At 35.6% G+C, this 21,146-nt stretch overlaps 1 protein-coding gene across 3 annotated transcripts in view; it reads left to right on the top strand.

The window, feature by feature from the left end:
* The window catches only part of LOC137438701 (phosphatidate phosphatase LPIN2), a 112,298-nt gene that overhangs the window by 66,145 nt on the left and 25,007 nt on the right, over positions 1-21,146 (top strand). For all 3 annotated transcript variants that reach the window (XM_068133963.2, XM_078767177.1, XM_068133964.2), the window contains exon 14: positions 182-314. In XM_068133963.2, the coding sequence (XP_067990064.2) occupies positions 182-314 (133 nt within the window). The remainder of the gene's footprint in view (positions 1-181; positions 315-21,146) is intronic.

Genomic DNA, 21,146 nt, shown 5'->3' with positions numbered 1-21,146 from the left:
TGTGTGAGATTTTGATGTAATTAATTTGACCTCCATGCTACCTGCTTATTCCTAGCATGAGGAGATGCAGAATGCTTGTTTATGATCAGCAGCATCACCCTTGGTGTGTCCGAATGAGTACCTGATGATCTGCCGATACTGCTCGTGTAGATTTCCATTCACCGTCTCTACTTCCTTGCAGGGAATCTGTTCAAACGATCGAGCCACTTACTGGTGCTCTACCGGGTGGACCCTGGCCCATCCAGGCTGTGAGCGAGCTTCCAAACGCGCAAGTGTCTTACACAAAGGCTCTGCGACTTACTTCCAAGCAGTTAGTAAGTCGTGCTGTATTTGTTGATGCAAATTGATAAATACATAAGTATGTTGTGTAGTTTGTTGAATTCTACCTTCATACATCTTGGTTCTTGGTGGTATCAAATTCCTTTTGTGCCATATTGAATCTAAACTTGATTTTTCACCCCACCCTCACCCTACCCACTCTTTCATTCACCACCACCTCTTTGGCAAGACCTTGGCTAGTCTTGCTCAAATTAGAACATTTATTTGATTACAAACCAACTTGCAATCCTTGTACAACGATGTCGGTGTCTGTCTTTATCTTTTTTTACATGTCTTCCAAAACCACTATTCACACAAAGTTGGAATATATATATATATAAATATATATATATATATATATATATATATATATATATATATATATATATATATATATATATATATATATAAGTAGTGTAATAATGTTGCTTCTGGGACACCTCCGTTTAACATGGGAAATCCCTATCTAATGTCATTTACCCCCTTGTCTTTTTCAAAAATCATAAACACCTCTATTTCTCCCACCCTCATCTTTATGAACCTTTTGTCTGTAGTACCTATCCTTAATGTTGTTCATTAGACCACTCAAACACTACAAATATTTGTTTTCTCTTATAGACCTATCATCCTTCTTCTACATATCATTTGGCAGATTAATCTTTGACCCATTCACTTCCATATTAATTCTTTCCCTCCCTCATTGCCCCTAAACACCTATATTTCTCTCACCCTGTTCTTTACGAACCTTCTAACCTTTTGACATGTTATCCTTATTCATTAGACCACTTAAACACCTGTGATCCTTCTGACCTCATGGACCTTTTAACCTTTTACTCTTAATATCATCTGGTGAATATAACCCACTCAAACAACGACCCTACAAATATTTGTTTATGCGTGGGAAATAATTTAATTCTCCTACAACTCTCTTCACCATCTAATATATTAACAAAAAATATGTTTGAGTTTGGTTCTTTATTAAGATATTTTAACTGAGCTAAGATAAAATGGTAAACCTCCCTCAATGTTCTTGTTTGAGCGCCTCCAGTGCCACATACCATTTTTTGGTAAGCTCCGCCCACTTTTTGGTAAACCACGCCCATTTTTTACTAAGCCCGCCCACTTTTTGTTAAGCCACGCCCACTTTTTACTAAGCTCCGCCCACTTTTGCTAAGCTCCTCCCACTTTTGCTAAGTCCCACCCACTTTATAAACTCTTCAGCATTGTATCATTTCCAGGTAATACATTACATCATTTTCAGGGAATTTCCATCACATCATTTCCAGTTAAGACACGCCCAGGGAATTTCCACAGGAAGACACACCCAGTCCTTATAAAAGGCACCGACCACACAGGCTTTTTCAAACACGCTTTCTGCTTCACTTGAGAATGGACTACTATGCCGAAATGGAATGGGATAACTTTGCTATTCCATGGAGTCCTACTACCTGTGTAGAACTCAACCTTCAGATTGATGAACTGGACTCGAACCTCTTATCAATGGAGGTAAGTTTGTTTATTTATTTATTTAATTTTTTTTTTAAGATGAGACTCGTGTAAGAGTTAACAAAGTTTATTTTAATATTCATAGAGCTTGATTTATACAAATAAAAAATATTGTATTAAATTAATACATTGTTATTTTCTTTCACAGGAAATTGTATCTGAGATACGAAATGAAAATTCTGCTTTTAACACAACTTGGGATGAAGTTATTTTTTTGTTTGAAGACATTTTGAACAACCAAGACCCCCAGAACGAGTTCTACCTTGATGACCCAGCCAAAGAGTTATACCTTGGAGATCCACAAAATCCTGAAAAAGAGTTTTACCATGATGATACTTGTTGTGAGTTATCAAAACAAAACCCACTGAACAAGTTCTACCTTGATGAGCCAGAATACAAGTCATACATTGGAGACCCACAAATTTCTGAAAATTGGGAAAGGAGAGTTCTCCCTGATGGTCCGCAGTTATACTATGTGAGACACATCATAGAAACCCTAAAAAATTGGGCAAGGAGAGTTCTCCCTGATGGTCCGCAGTTATACTATGTGAGACACATCATAGAAACCCTAAAAAATTGGGCAAGGAGAGTTCTCCCTGATGGTCCGCAGTTATACTATGTGAGACACATCATAGAAACCCTAAAAAATTGGGCAAGGAGAGTTCTCCCTGATGGTCCGCAGTTATACTATGTGAGACACATCATAGAAACCCTAAAAAATTGTGAAATGGGAATTCTCCCTGATGGTCCGCAGTTATACTATGTGAGACACATCATAGAAACCCTAAAAAATTGGGAAAGGGAAGTTTTCCCTGATGGTCCGCAGTTATACTATGTGAGACTTATCACGGAAACCCCCAATATTTCTGAAAATTGTGGTTTTACCTTGGGGACTTGGAAAGATGATTATATTTTTGGAGACTCGGAATGGGGGTTTTGTTTTGATGACTCGGAATGTGATACCTATCTTGGAGGCTCAACAGGAATGTGGTTATACCTTGGGAACTTGGAAAGTTGGTTTTATTTTGGAGACTCTACCTGTGGGGTTCCTCTTGGAGACTCTTTGGATTCTAAAGCAATGAACAATGTTCTTTATTTAATGACGCTTGATTTAAGCAATATCAAGAAAGTTCGAGGAAGAAAATGCTGGAAAATTCTTTCTTCCCATTTCTACTTCTTCAAACTTAAAAGCCTTGAAAGACAGAATTGGAGGAAGAGGAAAAAAAAAAAAAGAAATACGTATTTAAAAAAGAAGAAAAGAAAGATTATGTTAGGGTTTGGGTGGGATTTTGAATGTGAGGGTTAGGGATGGGGTTGGGTTAGGGTTGGGATTTTGAATGTGAGGGTTAGGGTTGGGGTTGGGTTAGGGATGGGGTTGGGTTAGGGATGGGGTTGGGTTAGGGATGGGTTGGGTTCGGGTTGGGATTTTGAATGTGAGGGTTAGGGTTGGGGTTGGGTTAGGGATGGGGTTGGGTTAGGGATGGGGTTGGGTTAGGGATGGGATTGGGTTAGGGTTGGGATTTTGAATGTGAGGGTTAGGGATGGGTTGGGTTAGGGATGGGGTTGGGTTAGGGATGGGGTTGGGTTAGGGTTGGGGTTGGGTTAGGGATGGGGTTGGGTTAGGGATGGGGTTGGGTTAGGGATGGGGTTGGGTTAGGGATGGGGTTGGGTTAGGGATGGGTTGGGTTAGGGATGGGTTTGGGTTAGGGATGGGGTTGGGTTAGGGCTTGGGTTGGGTTAGGGTTTGTATATTATTATGACTCACTCGCACATACACACACACAAAAGTTAAGCCCCAACTAAAAAGTTGTGGGATTCTGTGTTTGGGGTTCACAGATTTAAAAACGTATCCCCATTATACACACACAAAAGTTAAGCCCCAACTAAAAAGTTGTGGGATTCTGTGTTTGGGGTTCACAGATTTAAAAACGTATCCCCATTATACACACACAAAAGTTAAGCCCCAACTAAAAAGTTATGGGATTCTGTGTTTGGGGTTCACAGATTTAAAAACGTATCCCCATTATACACACACAAAAGTTAAGCCCCAACTAAAAAGTTGTGGGATTCTGTGTTTGGGGTTCACAGATTTAAAAACGTATCCCCATTATACACACACAAAAGTTAAGCCCCAACTAAAAAGTTGTGGGATTCTGTGTTTGGGGTTCACAGATTTAAAAACGTATCCCCATTATACACACACAAAAGTTAAGCCCCAACTAAAAAGTTGTGGGATTCTGTGTTTGGGGTTCACAGATTTAAAAACGTATCCCCATTACATTTTATTTATTTATTTATTATTTTCAAGGGTATTATCTGCTTACTTGTGTTTTTTGTAATTCTTGTGAGTAAAATGAACCCAAGATTTCTTCTCCATTTAAATCATATAATTTGTAGGTCCAAGGGACTGTATCCATTACATCAATGATTTTAAATAATTCACGAGTCCATTTTTGTGTATAACCTTTCTCAAAATGACTTTTCCATTTGTATATTCTTACAATATCACCAACTTTAAACTTGGGCTTTCTCAAATTAATCTCCTTTTCATATTCTAATTTTGTAAATGTTTCTGATGGTTTTGATTGTGTTGATGAATGAACTGTATTATTGTAATTATCTACAATATCCTGAATTAAATACACCCATTTTTGAGAACCGAGTTGTGTGAATTTTTTATATAATTTCTCTTTTAAAGTACGATTAAAACGCTCAATAACAACTGCCTTTCCTTCATTAAAGGTGCTGTATAATTTAATACCCTTCCCCTTAAGAAATTTCATGAATATTTTGTTATAGAACTCTGTTCCCTCATCAGTCCATAACTTCTTTGGTTTCCTTTTATCCCGATCAAATATTAGCTTAAAGGCTAACATTAAAGTATCACCCCTTTTATTTTTTAAAGGGACAACCCAGGCAAATCTACTCCTCAAATCAATAACGGTTAAAGCATACCTGTATCCCCTGTCATTATTCAATTCAATTAAATCAGCGGACCATATGTGGTCAGTGTATTTAGAATAAACCTTCCTTCTTTTAAACTTTGTGATTATAGGTTTGTGTAATTCTTCAGCCAAAAGCTCCTCAGTCTTGATGGCATCATTAGAGCCTAATAGTTTTTTGAGGAATAACCAAGACCAAGTTTCAATTTAGCATTTATCAAATTTCTCACAATAAACCTATCAACTTTCTCTCTCAACGTTGGATTTTGTATCAAAGACAAATTATACAACATTTCGCTGTCGGCTTTATGTTTTTCAGTCAACGTAGTGGTTTTCCCATAAGCAATATCATGCTTCATACACACTTCGTCAACCCTATTTGTAGGTTTAGACCAAGGTTTAGGATTGTCAGCCTCATCTAATCTTTTATCCAAGTTTGTTCCTGGACCACAGAAAGAATACCCTGGAAGGTGTAATTCCCCTGGAATTCCAGTTGTTGTAAATTTACTTCCTGACAGAAACTTTTGTATGTCTCCTCCTCTTTTAGGAGAGATGAATTGGCACTTTTTAGAGCCACATACTTGACATATTCCTTTTTGATAAACTCTATTATTTTTAGCTTTAACATAAGAGATATTTTTAGATTTAGTTTTCTTTTTACATTTGAGACAATAACTCATATTTATTTATCAGAAAAATTCCGACAGAGTATCAAAACCTTTTTGGTTTTCAACATATACATTTCAATCTTTATTTTTAAAACATAAAGAATCCTAAGGAATGCCTTCACTCTCTCCTCCATTTATTTACAAATAAAAACTAACTAAAGTCAATGACACCAACATCATCAATCACATAATCTTTTCCTTCTTCTTCTTCTTCTTCTTCACCACTTTCTCGTTTAAATCTCTGAAATTGAAGACATTGACGTTCTTATTTTTGAAACCATTATCTTCATAAGAGTTGTTAATTCTTTAATTTCCTCTTCGGTGCGTTGAGATTGATTTATTTGCTTTAATACACTCAATCTTTTATGAATCTCAGTGATTTCCATCTTTTTATATTTTTCCTCCCTCTCTCTTTGCTCCCTCTCCTCCTCCTCCATTTTCTCCCTCTCCTCCTTCTCCTTTTTCTCCCTTTTCTCCCTTTCCTCCTTCTCCCTTTTCTCCCTTTCCTCCTTCTCCTTTTTCTCCCTTTCCTCCTTCTCCTTTTTCTCCCTCTCCTCCTTCTCCTCCTTTTTCTCCCTCTCCTCCTTCTCCTCCCTCTCCCTTTCCTCCTTCTCCTTTTTCTCTCTTTCCTCCTTCTCTTCTTCAACTCCTTCCTCATCCCTTGCTACCCTTGAGTTTGACCCCCAAATAATATTATACATATACTCATCTGGATTTTGAGATATTCTTGTATCTATAATTATTTTTCTCATAATAGGATACCAATAAGATTTGTTGACGATTTCTAAAAGAGTTTTATATTTCATAACTTTGAGAAGTTCATTTTTATTTAATATTTTAAACAAGTCTCTATTTGTGGGTTTAACAATATCAGTATAAGGCCAGTTTTTTATGACAAAATTCCCATGTATATGCTCCAAATCATAAGGTATGTAATACCGAGCACCCTTTTCTTGTAGGTATCCTTGAATACAAAAATTATAATTCTCTTGTAGTCTTCTTCCTGCCATTTATGTATCAGAAATATATGTGAGATTAATATTATGACAGGTAATACCACCCCATCTTCCCACTACCAAATCGGTTTGTATTCCTCGGCTTTCTATCCTTATCTCATTACCTTCCTTCTTTGTCATGCGAACCATCGCTATACTATCATATATTTTTATTTTCTTAAAATCACGTATTTGTTGTTTACTAATTGTACTTCCACATAAATCCTTATCTTCACCAAGTGGATAATATTCTTCTTTACGAGACTGATTTAAATCATGTAGGTCTTCTATGTTTATTGAAAAAGACCAATTATACCCTAAATCAGGCATATCATACCCCCATTTATTAATTCGCATATTAACTAAATGTCCTTCTTTATAAAATTTAATTGTAAGCAGGTAGTTAAATTCAATGAGGAAAGGTGTATGGTCAGTATAACCAGGTGTTGTGGTTGTAAATTTTACTTGTTTCACAAAACGTGCTGTTTTCTTTAAAGATATATATTGTGATAAATCACTGAATCTAATCAAGTCATTCGCATCTGTAGGGTTTGGATAATTGATTAATTTATAAGTATTCTTCATATTAATATTTTTACTTACACTATATTTTTGTCGTTCAGCCTGTGCCTTTGTATAATAATTTGATAAATCAATATCCTGAGAGGATTTTCCAAAGATAGAACCATCTTTTCCAACATAGGTCATTTATATTAGATAAAAAATGATATCATAAAAATTTTCATTATTGTTGAGTTGAAATAATACATATAAACATAATTGGCCACAACATTTAGAATTAATTTCTTGAACTTGGAATGTTTGATAAACACCATTCTGTAAGAATTGTATTACTTCAACAGGTGGTGGCATACCATAACTATCAAAATAATATTTATCCTGACTATTATGAATACAAACCCAATGAGAACCATTCTGTGTGTCTAAATTCATAATAATATTCTTTGTATTCTTATTTATATGTATTAATTCATCTCTCATACAAATAACCACATTATCAATTTTTAGTGTTTTACAATACTTAGCTAGTTCTATATTTGACGTTGTATTCTTTCCAAATTGTTTAAACCATTTATCCATTTATTTATGAGAAAGATACAATCCATTACCCCGTTTAGTTAGTTTAACACCCGCTTGAGCGATAGAGGAAAGCATATCTCCAACCAACAATCTAGCTTTATCAGGTAGACTTTCAAGTTTTTGAGCAAAATCTACAATTACACCACTTCCACTAATTTGTTTCTCCAACTCCTTGTTATGTCTTTCCAATTCTTTTTGAGCTTTTAGTTGTGCCTTCCTTTCGTTAGCAGTTTTTACCGCTGCTGAAATACCACCAGTCAATGCTCCCGCCGCACTTAAACCAGCAAATAAAGGAATTAGAAACGGGAGAAATCCTCCTCTTGACTCATCTATTGAATATTTCTTTAACATAGGTTTCGTCATTTTAATTTTAAGTGATCCAACATCATTTAGTGTTTTTACTTGTGTGTGTGTGAGTAAAACATCAATTCTTACAGCTCCTTTTCTTTGAATTGTATTAACATTAATAATACAAGGCTTTTGATTTTGAATACAAGATGTTAATTTATTAAGATTGATTTGATTAACATATACCCCAACCATTTATTTATGAGAAAAAACCTATGTGATATTAATCATAACACCATTATCTGTATTAATCTGTAATTCTGTTTCCTCCAAAAGCAAACAATATGCATTAACCTCTTCACTCTCCCCTCTTTCAATGTATAGAGAAGTATCCACTCGATTAGACTTTATAGTTTCCTTTTGAGAACTCAGGTCAATTGCGTAGATTGTATAAAGTTTTTGAAACGCAACCATATCCAAAATAGGATCATTATTACCATTACTTTCACACACCTTTTGGTAGGACTTGTAGGCTTCCGCATAATCATTTTTTTCCCAATCAATTTCCAATCTATCTCGTGGATAAAATGTGCCATCAAGAGAAACCCGAAGTTGTTTCACCTTAGCATTATCACTCAGCGCATTATTCTTATTAGTACCGTCCTCTCCATCTGGTTTTTTAAAAATGAGCCAGAGGTATCGTGGCTTTCCTTGAAGAACACCCAAATTCCAAGTGTAGGTAGTGTGTTCCAGTTTAACGTGTTGACATCTTCTTTTAAGGTATGATACATTTAGCGGTTTCTTTGAGTTAAGTCTTCTATTTAACATCTCTTCCGTTTTAAGATTAGGAGTATATTCACTGATATACCAACACAAATCATTAATAACAAATTTATTGTTGTCTCCAAAAGCATTTTCATCCCCAAAAAGCAACCTATTTACATTATCATTCCTTTGTAGTTGAAATCTAATTTTAAGACCATACAAAACTTTATCATAATCACAAAATCCAAATATACCTTTCAGAGGTACTGCTACGGTAAAACTATTCTCAGCTTTTGCGTCATCATTATACATTGACTTCCTTTGACTATAACCAGGGTCTGCGTTTGTACCCGTTGACATATCAGGAATAAAACCCTCAACAGCTCCCTTACCCATTCTATCACTAAACGAATATAGTGTAAATTTCATCATTTCAGATGTAGCAGAGACATAATCAACCGCTTCAACCTCTTGTGTTCCAATATACAGGCGGACACTGTCAAACATTTTCCAGAAGAAATCATTTACGAGTGTAGCATTAGTATTATTCGCAGCCTTAGTGAATTTAAATTTACACAGCAAGAAACTATCAGCTATATTCAAGTAAGTTTGTTGATTATTTATTTCAAAACTTTTTGTTCCGTTTGAATTCCAGTCTGTTCCTGTTATAGCATTTACCTTAAAATAGTCTTCCTTTTTAGTGGAGTTTGAAATGATAATCGTATCATCCAAATCATAGATACTATCAATCGCTTCCATACTTGTATTTATATAGCATTAAAATTGTTGAAACCCTGACCCAAGTATTTTAATGATTTTTTGTCGTTCTTGTGAAGATAGTTGAGTTTTACCTTTTTTTATTTCTTTGATTGCTTGTAATTTATGAGACTCCTTTTGAGCATCTTTTATACTCTTTATAGCACCCGCAACGGAGCCCACGGCAGAAGCAGTTGAACCAATTAGGTCTTTATGTTTAAGGATGGTTGAACCAATACCCATTAGAGTATCAATTATCCCATCTCCTTTATTTCGAAATTGATGACCTACACCTCGTTGTCTCTTAGGTTTATAGTATCCTCTACCCACATACCTTGTATAGTCTGGTGAAAGGAACATGCCCTCCCCTGTAATTATTTTATATTTTCCCAACTCGTGTTTTCTCACAATAACCATTATTTATTTATTGAAAAACTTCACGTAGGTGAATTCTGATGGATATAATTTCATCATTAAAGGATATCATACGATTATCTTGGTCGGTTATCCTAAAATTTACTCTGTATATGGTTTTTCCTGACACAGGTAAATAGACAAGATTTTTTGGTTCCATATTAAATTTATAACCAATCGGGGTTGAGTATGCACTGAATGAAAATATTGTATTTGTTCTTATTCCATCGTTATAAGCACCATCAATCAAATCACAATGAATTAATACTGAATTTATACCGGAGGATATTTGGATAACATTATCACTGTAAAACGTCCCGTTATTTTCAATCTTTTTTGAAGAGAAACCCAATAGCTCTCTAAACGAATTTTCAATCGTGAAATCAACTTTATAATTATTTTTAAGTTTAATAGTTGATTTTGAAGTGTGTTTTTGAATATCTATTACAATATTTTTTGGTTCATCACCTTTTTCTTTCATAAGGCGAGAGACTTCTGAAGATATTTGAGAAATCTCGTAAGCTCCAGGTGAAACGGTTATAGTTTTATATCCACTTCCTGGATTATAACTAAACTTGTTGTTTTTCTCTGTGATATTAAAAAGGGTATTGTAAGTTTCCATTGACAACAAAGATGCCTCATATGAGGTAAGGGGGTCAAGTTGTAGTGGGTAAGGGAATGAAGCTGTGTAATCGCTCGTTGTGAAATTAAAACTAAGAATTGTGCTTCTCATCTTATTTAATATCTAATAAAATATCTTTGTATTGACATTTATTAATTATTTTCATGTTCATCAACTGATCTAAAATGGCTGAGGATTCATTAAAACAATTGTTGTTTCCAGCCTTCTTACTACCTAACAACAATAATAGCCTATTAACTAATTGTGATGGGTCATTTGGAAGAAAACTAACACCCGAACCAAGCTTACTTAAAGCATCAATAATATGTTTCTCCTTCTCATTCTTCTTACTTTTACCAGCAACAGAAACTCCATAATCAAGTGCATTTAGCAACTCAATATATACCCTATCTTCCTCTCTTTCCATATCAAGTGGTTCCTCAAAATATTTTGAACCGCTGAATCCGGGGTTTGTTAGAAGAAACATTAATCTTGGAGTTAATTTAACATTTGGTTGAGTAGAACTCAAGAACATCAATTCATCATTAAATATCAATACCTTTTCTTCCACAAGATGAAACACTGCTGGTTCTTCTGTTGGAATGAGACCTGCTCTGGTTTTTGAACCCGCCGAATATTCATTGTTTTGAAGAGCTTCCACAACATAATTAGGGGGTTGATTTACCTCCTCAAGTTTCCGAAATAATCCCTCGTCATCATATTCTAATTCACCAAGTTCTTGTTTTGTTATCTGACTAAAATCTTTGAGCATTTGAAGTTTTTTCGGAGTAAATTCTACCGTGGGAACTGTAGGGTGTTGAGTTTTCAAAAGTGGTTTAAAGAATTTCTCTTGTTTTCTTTCAAAGGCTTCTTCACCAGTTAGTTTCTGTCTCCGTTTCTTCTTTATCTCTTCCTGTTGTTTAACAACTTTTGAAACTAATTGTTGATGTTCCTTAAACTTTCTTTCTCTTTCTTCAGTATTCATTTTCTGTATTTATTTATTGAAAAATATCATTTAGTATCTCATCTTGTTTCACAACAATATATTTATATTTTCCAATCGTGTGTTTCATATAATTTTCAAATTCTTTTTTACTACATAACGTAGAGCAATTATCTCTCCAAAAATTATTTACATCTATTGAATTTAACTTAAATAAAATAAAAGTATTGGCATTGTTTCTTATTGAGCGTCGAGGGAGTTGAAAATATGATTGACTAAGATATATACAATTACAAGAAGAATGTCTCCCTCTTGTATAGTAGCTATCCATTACTGTTTGGTTTCTCTCATTAACACAATCATCAAAGATGACAAGGTTCTTTTTTGATTTATCTAAATCTTGAGGTGAAGGTATATCATCCGTATTATCACTGAGAATACAAGTTATGGGTTTCGATTTTGATTTCTGTGTATCACAAAATAATTGTATTATATCATCAATATTATAATCATTTAGTTTGTTTTGAAGTTTAAATAAACCGATAATGTCTTCCTTTTTAAGACCCGCATTAAAACCCTGTGAGAGTAGTTGATACTCGGGTTGAAAACTTGACTTTGTAAAAATTATTAAATTATCATAATCTAAAAAATTAGAACCAAGGAGCATCTTTAAAAGTAAACAGGTTTTTCCACATCCGCTTGAACCAACTATTAGACATCTCAATGAATTTGGAATGTTTTTATGGTTATTAAATTTTATCTTATTTTCCCAAACGGGTAAAAAATCATTCATTTATATATTTGGAAAACAAGTTATCCAACTTTTTTTGAGCTATTTGAGAAACTCTATATTTTATCCTGAGTTCGGGTTTAATTTCAAAATAATCCATTATTTTATTTATATAGTATCTTGTATTAACATTTCCATTAAAATTATTTTGAATAATAAATATCATTAAACCCTTATACATTTCCTCAATACAATTAGTCTCTTCCCTTGAAAGAAATGGTGTATTATCATCACAATACTTAACATTCATCTCTCTTATTAATCTTGTAAAGTAATTCATTTTTGGTTCTAATTTAAAAGAGTTATATATTTTTTTATATTTCTTATTATCATTAATTAAAATTAAATCACAGAAAATACATTGTTTATATGAATCCTCATCATTAAGCCCCACTCTATCACAAGCCGGACAATTCTCTAATTTATCATATGGAGAGTCTGGAAATTCTAAATATCCTTCAGAACTTATCATATTTATGTGGTAAATTTTTACTTAAACTAAACGCAAGTTTATTCATTAATAAATACAATGTTTCAAAGCACAAAAGACAAATTTCAATCAATCTCTACTTCGGTGGAAGATATAGAAAAATATGTCAAAGATGTTAAATTGAACAAAGATAAATATGGAAATTTTTGGGTAAAACCAGTTATGGAAAATAACATGAGCCCCTCTATTTCATTTAAAGGAAGAGCTCTAACTATACCTGGAAAGACATCCATTAAAGTAAATCTAACAAAAGTTTCTCCTCTACTCCTGGCAATTTATTCAAAGCTTGAAAAAGTGATTGACCACGATACTTTGAAAAAGAATGATAAGACCATTAATAATTCTAGAGGAGACATTTGTATTTTCTTTAATAATCCAAAGGGTGTAGATCTAAGTAAAATGAATGATGTTAATATTTCTGGTGAAATGTCATTTCGTTCTATGATAGTTAGAGATTATTTAAAGATAACTTTTGATATAAAAATTGTAGAGATTGAATCTGTTAATGAAAGAAAGTATATAGATATTGATGGGAATATTTTTCTTGCTAATTAAATATGAGTCAATACAGCAGTGAAGATTTTACTATTTCATTGAACTCAGACGATAGTGATGATAGTATTTCATTGAACTTGGACGATGGTGATGATAGTATTTCATTGAACACAGATGATAGTTATGATACTAATAGTTTGTGCTCAAATGATAGTTATGAGAGTAGCTTTATTGATGACTCTGAGTATGATTCTGAGTATTCATGTGATAGTTATGACTTAGATGATTCTGAGTGAAAAAGTGTTTTAGTTTAAGCACAGCGATATATATAAAACGGAGCTGTAAAGCTCAAAAGTGTTTTATTTTAAGCACAGTGATATATATAAAACACCACGTTTTCTCACGCTATAAATATGGTTTATTGTGATACTTGCGAGAAGGAAGTAAAATATTATAAACAACATATTCTCACCGCAAAACATACATACAACATTTTAAACAAACTTTCCCCTCTTCCACCTGAAACAAAACACTGTTCTACATGTAATAAAAATATCCTCAAGAAAGGCTTCAAAATACATCTTAAAACAAATCTACATTTATCAAATTTTATCACAACTAAAAACTCTGATGGAGCATTCAAAGGACATATTAAAATAAGAGTCTTTAACTTCAAACCTCCTGAACCAGAGTCTATAGTTGATGCTGTAGAAATAGTTAAACCTGCTGTTCAAACGTTGATTGAAAAAACACTAAAGGAAATGAAACCACTTAAATTTTATATGGGAGTAAAATTAGAAATGACAAAGGATGAAGGAGTTATAGATGCACCATACATGAGAACTGAGCCACACTTTATATCTTCATATCAAGATTTTAAAACATCAGGAGTCTATGATGAACTTATTAAACAAGAGCAAGATGTGGATAATTCAATCGTAGGAAGTGGATTCAATATAGGAAAAATTATTTACATAGACATTCATATTCTTAAATCAGATCCTCTAAAAGCTTCTTCTTACATTGATTTACCCAGTGTTATCAAAAATAGAAAAGCAGTTATCAATATCAAAAATAAAGACAATAAATGTTTTCTCTGGTCTATTTTAGCACACTTACATCCTCCACATTTTCATGATGAAAGAGTATCTCATTATAAAAAATATGAGAATACATTAAATACGAAAGATCTAAAGTTTCCGATGACTTTAAATGATATTCCTAAATTTGAAAAGATGAATAATTTATCAGTTAATGTTTATGGTCTAACAGAAACAAACAACATTCAGGTTTTAAAGCTTTCTGACAATTGTAAACAAACTCATATTAATCTTCTATATTTTAATTCAGACGAAAATTCACATTATACATACATCAAAGATATTGCTAAATTAATAAAACCACAAGTCTGTAAGAGAACAAATAAAATATATATTTGTTTGCGTTGTCTTAACTTCTTCAATTCACAAGAAAGATTAGATAAACATTCAAATTATTGTGGCGAACATAAATCAACGGTAATCAATATGCCTAAAGAAGGCTCAAAGATCACATTCAAAGATGAAAATAAAAAGATCAAACATCCATTTGTTATATATGCTGATTTTGAAAGTATTTTAGAAAAAATTGATACTGCTTCTCAAGATCCAAAAGAATCATACACAAATAAATATCAAAAACATACTCCTTGTGGTTTTTGTTATTATATCAAATCATCCGTTGGTGATAAATATAACAAGTTAGAGATGTATAGAGGCTCAAATACCCCAGAGGAGTTTGTGAAACGACTAGAAAAAGACTGTGTTCGATTAACCAAGATAATGAGAGAAACCAATAAACCAATGTCCTTAACAAGTAAAGAAAAAAGGGAATTTATAAAAAACAATGTCTGTCATATTTGTGAGGAGAAAATTGGTAAAGGTCTAAAGGTTAGAGACCATTGTCATCTCACTGGTAAATATAGAGGTCCGGCTCATCAAAGTTGTAATATTAATTATCAACTCCCCTCTTTCATTCCTGTCTTTCTTCATAACAACGCTCATTATGATACACATCTATTTATCAAGGAACTCTCAAAGACTTCTGGAAGTATCTCAGCAATTCCAAACACGGATCAGAAATACATTTCATTCACAAAAACAATTCACACATCTCCTATTACTCATATCAGATTTCTTGATACATTTAAATTCATGGCAAGTCCATTGGTTAACTTGGTTCAAAATCTAAAAGAGTTTCCATGTCTTTCAGAGTATTTTTTAGATAAAGATTTTCTAACACAAAAGGGAATTTACCCCTATGACTATATGGACTCATTTGAGAGATTCAATGAAACACAACTTCCTTCAAAAGAAAATTTCTATAACAAATTAAATAATAGTCATATATCTGATAAAGATTATGTACACGCACAAAATGTTTGGGAAAAATATAACATCAAGAATCTTGGCGAGTATCACGATTTGTATCTCAAAACTGATGTGCTTTTATTGGCCGATGTATTTGAAGCCTTTAGATCTGTTTGTCGCACTGGATATGGATTGGATCCTGCTCACTACTACACAGCACCTGGATTGGCCTGGAGTGCGATGTTGAAAATGACAAAACAAGATTTGGATTTGATAACCGATGTTGATATGCTTTTGATGATTGAAAAGGCAAAAAGAGGTGGAATTTCACAAGTCTGCTCGAGTAGATACGCAAAAGCAAATAACAAATATCTTCCAAATTATGATCCAACGAAAGAGAGTTCTTACTTGATGTACTATGACGCGAACAACCTGTATGGCTGGGCAATGTCTCAGGCTCTTCCTTATGGAAAACTTAGATGGGTAAAGGAAAAAGACTACAAAAACGTTTTACAAGATGTATGTATCTCTACACAAAAAGAATTGGATGAAGAAAAAGTTGGTTATTATTTTGAAATTGATTTAAAATATCCAGAGGAACTCCATAACCTACACAAAGATCTCCCATTTGCTTGTGAGAAAGCAAGTCCAAAGAAAGAATGGTTGAGTGATTATCAACGATCGTTTGATATAGGTGAATCAACAGAAAAATTACTTACTACATTATATAACAAGAAAAATTATGTTCTACACCAAAGAAATTTGCGACAATATTTATCAAAAGGTCTAAGAGTAGAGAAGATCCATAGGGTTCTAAAGTTCAATCAAAGTCATTGGTTAAAGGGGTACATTGATTTTAATACACAAAGAAGAACAGAGTCAAAAACAGATTTTGAGAAAGACTTTTATAAATTGATGAATAATGCGGTCTTTGGTAAGACTATGGAGAATGTGAGGAAAAGACAAAATATCAGACTATCAACATCTTGGGAACAAGCATCAAAATTAATTAATAGACCGAGTTTTACTCGAGCTGAGGTCTTTACTGAGAACTTTTGTGCGATCCATTTGATTAAAGAGAGTATTGAAATGAACAAACCTATTTATATTGGAACAACAATTCTTGATTTATCAAAGTCATTAATGTATGATTACTTTTATAATAACTTGAGGAAGAAATATCAAAATGATGTTAATCTACTTTATATGGATACAGATAGTTTTATTTTGAAAATTAATACCAACGATGTTTATTCAGACATGAAAAGAGACATTAATATCTATGACACGAGTAATTACAGTCCAGAGAGTGAGTTGTTCTCTTCTAAAAATAAAAAGGTGATTGGAAAGTTCAAGGATGAATTAGGAGGAAATGTTATGAGTGAATTTGTGGGATTGAGGTCAAAGGCTTATGCTTATAAATACATTGTGAATAACGTTGAAAAGACTGATAAGAAGTTAAAAGGTGTAAAGAAAAATGTTATTAAAGAAACAATAAACTTTAAGGATTATTATAACTGTTTAACAACAAAGAAAGAAGAGTTTAGAAAGATTAATGGAATAAGAAGTTATAAACATCAATTATATTCAGAAGAGATAAATAAGAAAGCATTGGGGGCTTTTGATGATAAGAGGTTTATTTTAGAAAATGGAATTGATAGTCTCCCTTATGGTTATATAAGTATATAAGTGATAAGATATATATATAAGTGATAAGATATATATAAGTGATAAGATATATATAAGTGATAAGTTAAAAAGGGGGGGGGGGGTTGGGGATTTTAACGGGCTACCGCCGCCTTTTTTACTATTATATAAATGATAGAACCAAGTATCAACCAGACTAAAGAGTGGAGGTGTAATCAACCTTGGTATATAAATGGAAAACATAATGAATGTGAAAAATATCAAATAGGTATAATTGAAAAGGCAACTGGTAAAAAAGTTCACAAAACAAATAAGAGAATTAATTTAAATACCGGTGAATTGGGTAAAAAAGATGGAAATATTTTTGAGTGGACGGAAAACTTTGATGGTTGTCAGGAAAATATATACTTTAATTTAAAAATGGTATGTGGCACTGGAGGCGCTCAAGCAAGAACATTGAGGGAGGTTTACCATTTTATCTTAGCTCAGTTAAAATATCTTAATAAAGAACCAAACTCAAACATATTTTTTGTTAATATATTAGATGGTGAAGAGAGTTGTAGGAGAATTAAATTATTTCCCACGCATAAACAAATATTTGTAGGGTCGTTGTTTGAGTGGGTTATATTCACCAGATGATATTAAGAGTAAAAGGTTAAAAGGTCCATGAGGTCAGAAGGATCACAGGTGTTTAAGTGGTCTAATGAATAAGGATAACATGTCAAAAGGTTAGAAGGTTCGTAAAGAACAGGGTGAGAGAAATATAGGTGTTTAGGGGCAATGAGGGAGGGAAAGAATTAATATGGAAGTGAATGGGTCAAAGATTAATCTGCCAAATGATATGTAGAAGAAGGATGATAGGTCTATAAGAGAAAACAAATATTTGTAGTGTTTGAGTGGTCTAATGAACAACATTAAGGATAGGTACTACAGACAAAAGGTTCATAAAGATGAGGGTGGGAGAAATAGAGGTGTTTATGATTTTTGAAAAAGACAAGGGGGTAAATGACATTAGATAGGGATTTCCCATGTTAAACGGAGGTGTCCCAGAAGCAACATTATTACACTACTTATATATATTGTTGCGGATATGGGATTTGGCCTCCATCCATATCCGCTTGTAAATATTCCCCTATTTCCCCAATACTCCCCAACTATCCCCAATCCCCCATTCCCTAGTCCCATTGTCTGTAAACAACACTCTGTAGAACCGACCTTCCCCTTTTCCCCCATTAAATGTCGTGCCCAGGTTCACCGCATCTCACGTAGACAACTATAGGACATCTTGCTAGTTATTCTTAGGCTATGTCAGTTAAGGACTCGTTTCCATTAATTCTGACTCTTTGTTGCACCAGAATGTGATTGTATGGCACCAGTAGTGAGTTTAGGACCTCCCAATACCTCCCCGCATCTCTTCCTCATGGAACTACAACAACAACAACAACTACAACAACAGAGGGGGGTGGTGCGGCGCGGCGCGGGGAGTGTGCGTCCTCACTCCGGCTTGGTTAGCCGCCATTGCCCATGTGCTCCGACGGGGTTACCACACAGGGGCTGACTGTCAGCTCCTCGTCAAGGGCGGAGCCCGGTAACCCCCCGCACCCAATAAGAAGCGGCGGGCCGATTCCATCTGGGGCGGAGCTAACGAGCCGAGGGCGTGTCACTCCCCGCTGGATATACGCAGCCACTTACCGGAGGTGACGTGAGATGCGCCCCCAGCTTGAGGAGAAACAGACGCCACCTCCAGCGCGACGATACCTCCCCGCATATCTGGACCGGACCGTGTGGATCCTGCCCCTGAGCCAAGGTGCACCTTGAGCCATCGACTGCCTGCCCTCCCCTGCCATCAATCCCTGTGTGAGTCAGTCTTGTCCCGTTTATCTGTGGTCTGTCGGGGCTAAGATAAGACCGTATTTAAGTGCCCACCTTTCTATGCTGTACCTCTTGTCCTTGTAATCTAAACGTTCTGCAAACCAATATTATAACCTCCTCCGGAGGTCTTGAGAACTGTACCCCTGGTGTCGTGTCATTTAGCCCAGCCGTTGTGTCCTTTCCTTAATTGATTTAGCATAGCGCGATTTGGCCAACGTTCGAGTATAATCGGGTAAACTGTGCAGACGCGGTCATACCAAACCGCTCGGTAAACTAACATCCAAAACCGCGTCTGTAACAATATATATATATATGTATATATATATATATATATATATATATATATATATATATATATATATATATATATATATATTGTTACGGAACCCAACGTCGGCCTCTTTCCCCCTTATCGAGGGGGGATTAATCCCCTCGTCTATGACTGACCGACGTGGTCCTGGGGGTATGACGTCACGCCCGGTCAGTGCTGGGTAGGGTATTAGGCCCACCCGTCCTATGACCTAAATACCAGCGCCTCTCGGTCCGCAAGGAAATACTCCCGCTCACGGCCGCAGCGTAATGGATTGGTTGCGCCGAGCGAAGCGAACTGCGGCGTGAGCCGTTTATCGAAGGGGCTAACCCCGATTCATATGCGTTGGCCGAATCGCGCCACGTACACTCAATTTGGAAATCGCTAAAGCAACCGAATGAGAAAGAAGGAAGGCAAAGGTACAGAAGAACAGATATTTGTTAATTATTTACACAACCCAAAGAAAAGAGAACAATCAAAGTAATATACAGAGAAATGGAAGGAGCAGAAGACACGGTGCAATTATTAGCTTATACTATACAGGCTTAACTTAAGACCCCAAGACAACACAGAGGACGGACAACGAGCAGACTCGCACGACTGGGGGGATGAAAAGGGATGGCAGATTCGAATCCTGGCAGGGTGGGGCACGGCCCAAAGAGATCGCGGCAGGAAGGTCCGGGGCCAATGGCTCTGTGGTTTCCCCGCGCCGATTCCCAGAGAAGGCTCAAGAGTAAGTTCAAGAGCAAGGCAGCACAGCGAGGCAGTGAGCGGGCTCAAGCGCAGCCAAGGTACCGCAACGAGCAGGGCGCACGAACCATCTCCATCATCTATATCATCTCATCTGTCTGTCAAAGGCTTCCGCCCGCGCTTTTATATCGCGCTTTCAGATCAAGCCGCGGGTTAAGAGGGCACGCCTACCGGGTCGCTCTTTGCAGTGCCGATTGGTGGGCACGGGCTCCTCCGGGCTCCGCCTCCCGGTGACGATGGCCGAGCCCCGCCCTTCTTCCCCGGGTCGACCGCATGGAACAATGGCGTCTTGTGGAGGGATAATGCCAACAACCACCCGCACCCTTTCGAAGGGAGAATGGGCCTATGCTTCTTTAATTGATGCAACGCAATGAAGTAGTGGAAACAAAGCCTTATGCTGACATTTACCAAAGGTGGGCGGTCCGCTTCGAAAGTCCGCTTATCCGCTTATCCGCTGCAGCGGACTAACGTTTTCGAAGCGGATAAGCGAATCGGAACAACCCCCGGAAACCGAAGCGGATAAGCGTACGCGGACTACCGAAAAATTAAAGCGCATCGCGATTCGCCAAATCAGCTGTTAGCCTGAGCCGTTACTCTAGAATTGTGAATATTTATTTAAGTGAATAATAAGTGAAAACTGAATATTTTATTGGAAGCTAGAGCGGCAATAACGTCAAGATGGAGAGATTTCTGACTCTCCAGCCCAGCGGCAGTGCCAGGGACAGGCACACGAGCGACGCAAACCAGCAGTCCCAGCACAGCGACATCCACAACCCGGTCGCTCCCGAGCTCTGCCTCGGTCGAGCGCGTGTTCAGCTACGGGGTCGGTCCTCAGGCCTAAGAGGTCGGCCCTGGCTGCACCGAACTTCGAGGCCCTCGTCTTCATGAAGGGCAACCTCCAAATCCTCAAGAAGGCCCACGAGGTGGAGGAGGAAGACGAGGACTAGTCAACAGACTGCTAGTCTGTTGACTAGTAGACTCTCTTGTCAAAGAAAGGACGGGCAAATTGATTTTTCTTCAATGTAACTTGCATATATTAAAATTATATTTAAATTAACTGTAGAGTAGAGTAGAGTCGAGTGGAAAACTTTATTTCAATAAATTTTGAATAAATTTTATTTAAATA

Source organism: Myxine glutinosa, chromosome 13, assembly GCF_964187855.1.
Source record: "Myxine glutinosa chromosome 13, kmMyxGlut1.1, whole genome shotgun sequence".
In the NCBI taxonomy this organism is placed as follows: domain Eukaryota; kingdom Metazoa; phylum Chordata; class Myxini; order Myxiniformes; family Myxinidae; genus Myxine; species Myxine glutinosa.
Note: the sequence above shows the minus strand (reverse complement) of the source record. Positions and strands in the feature narration are given on the sequence as shown.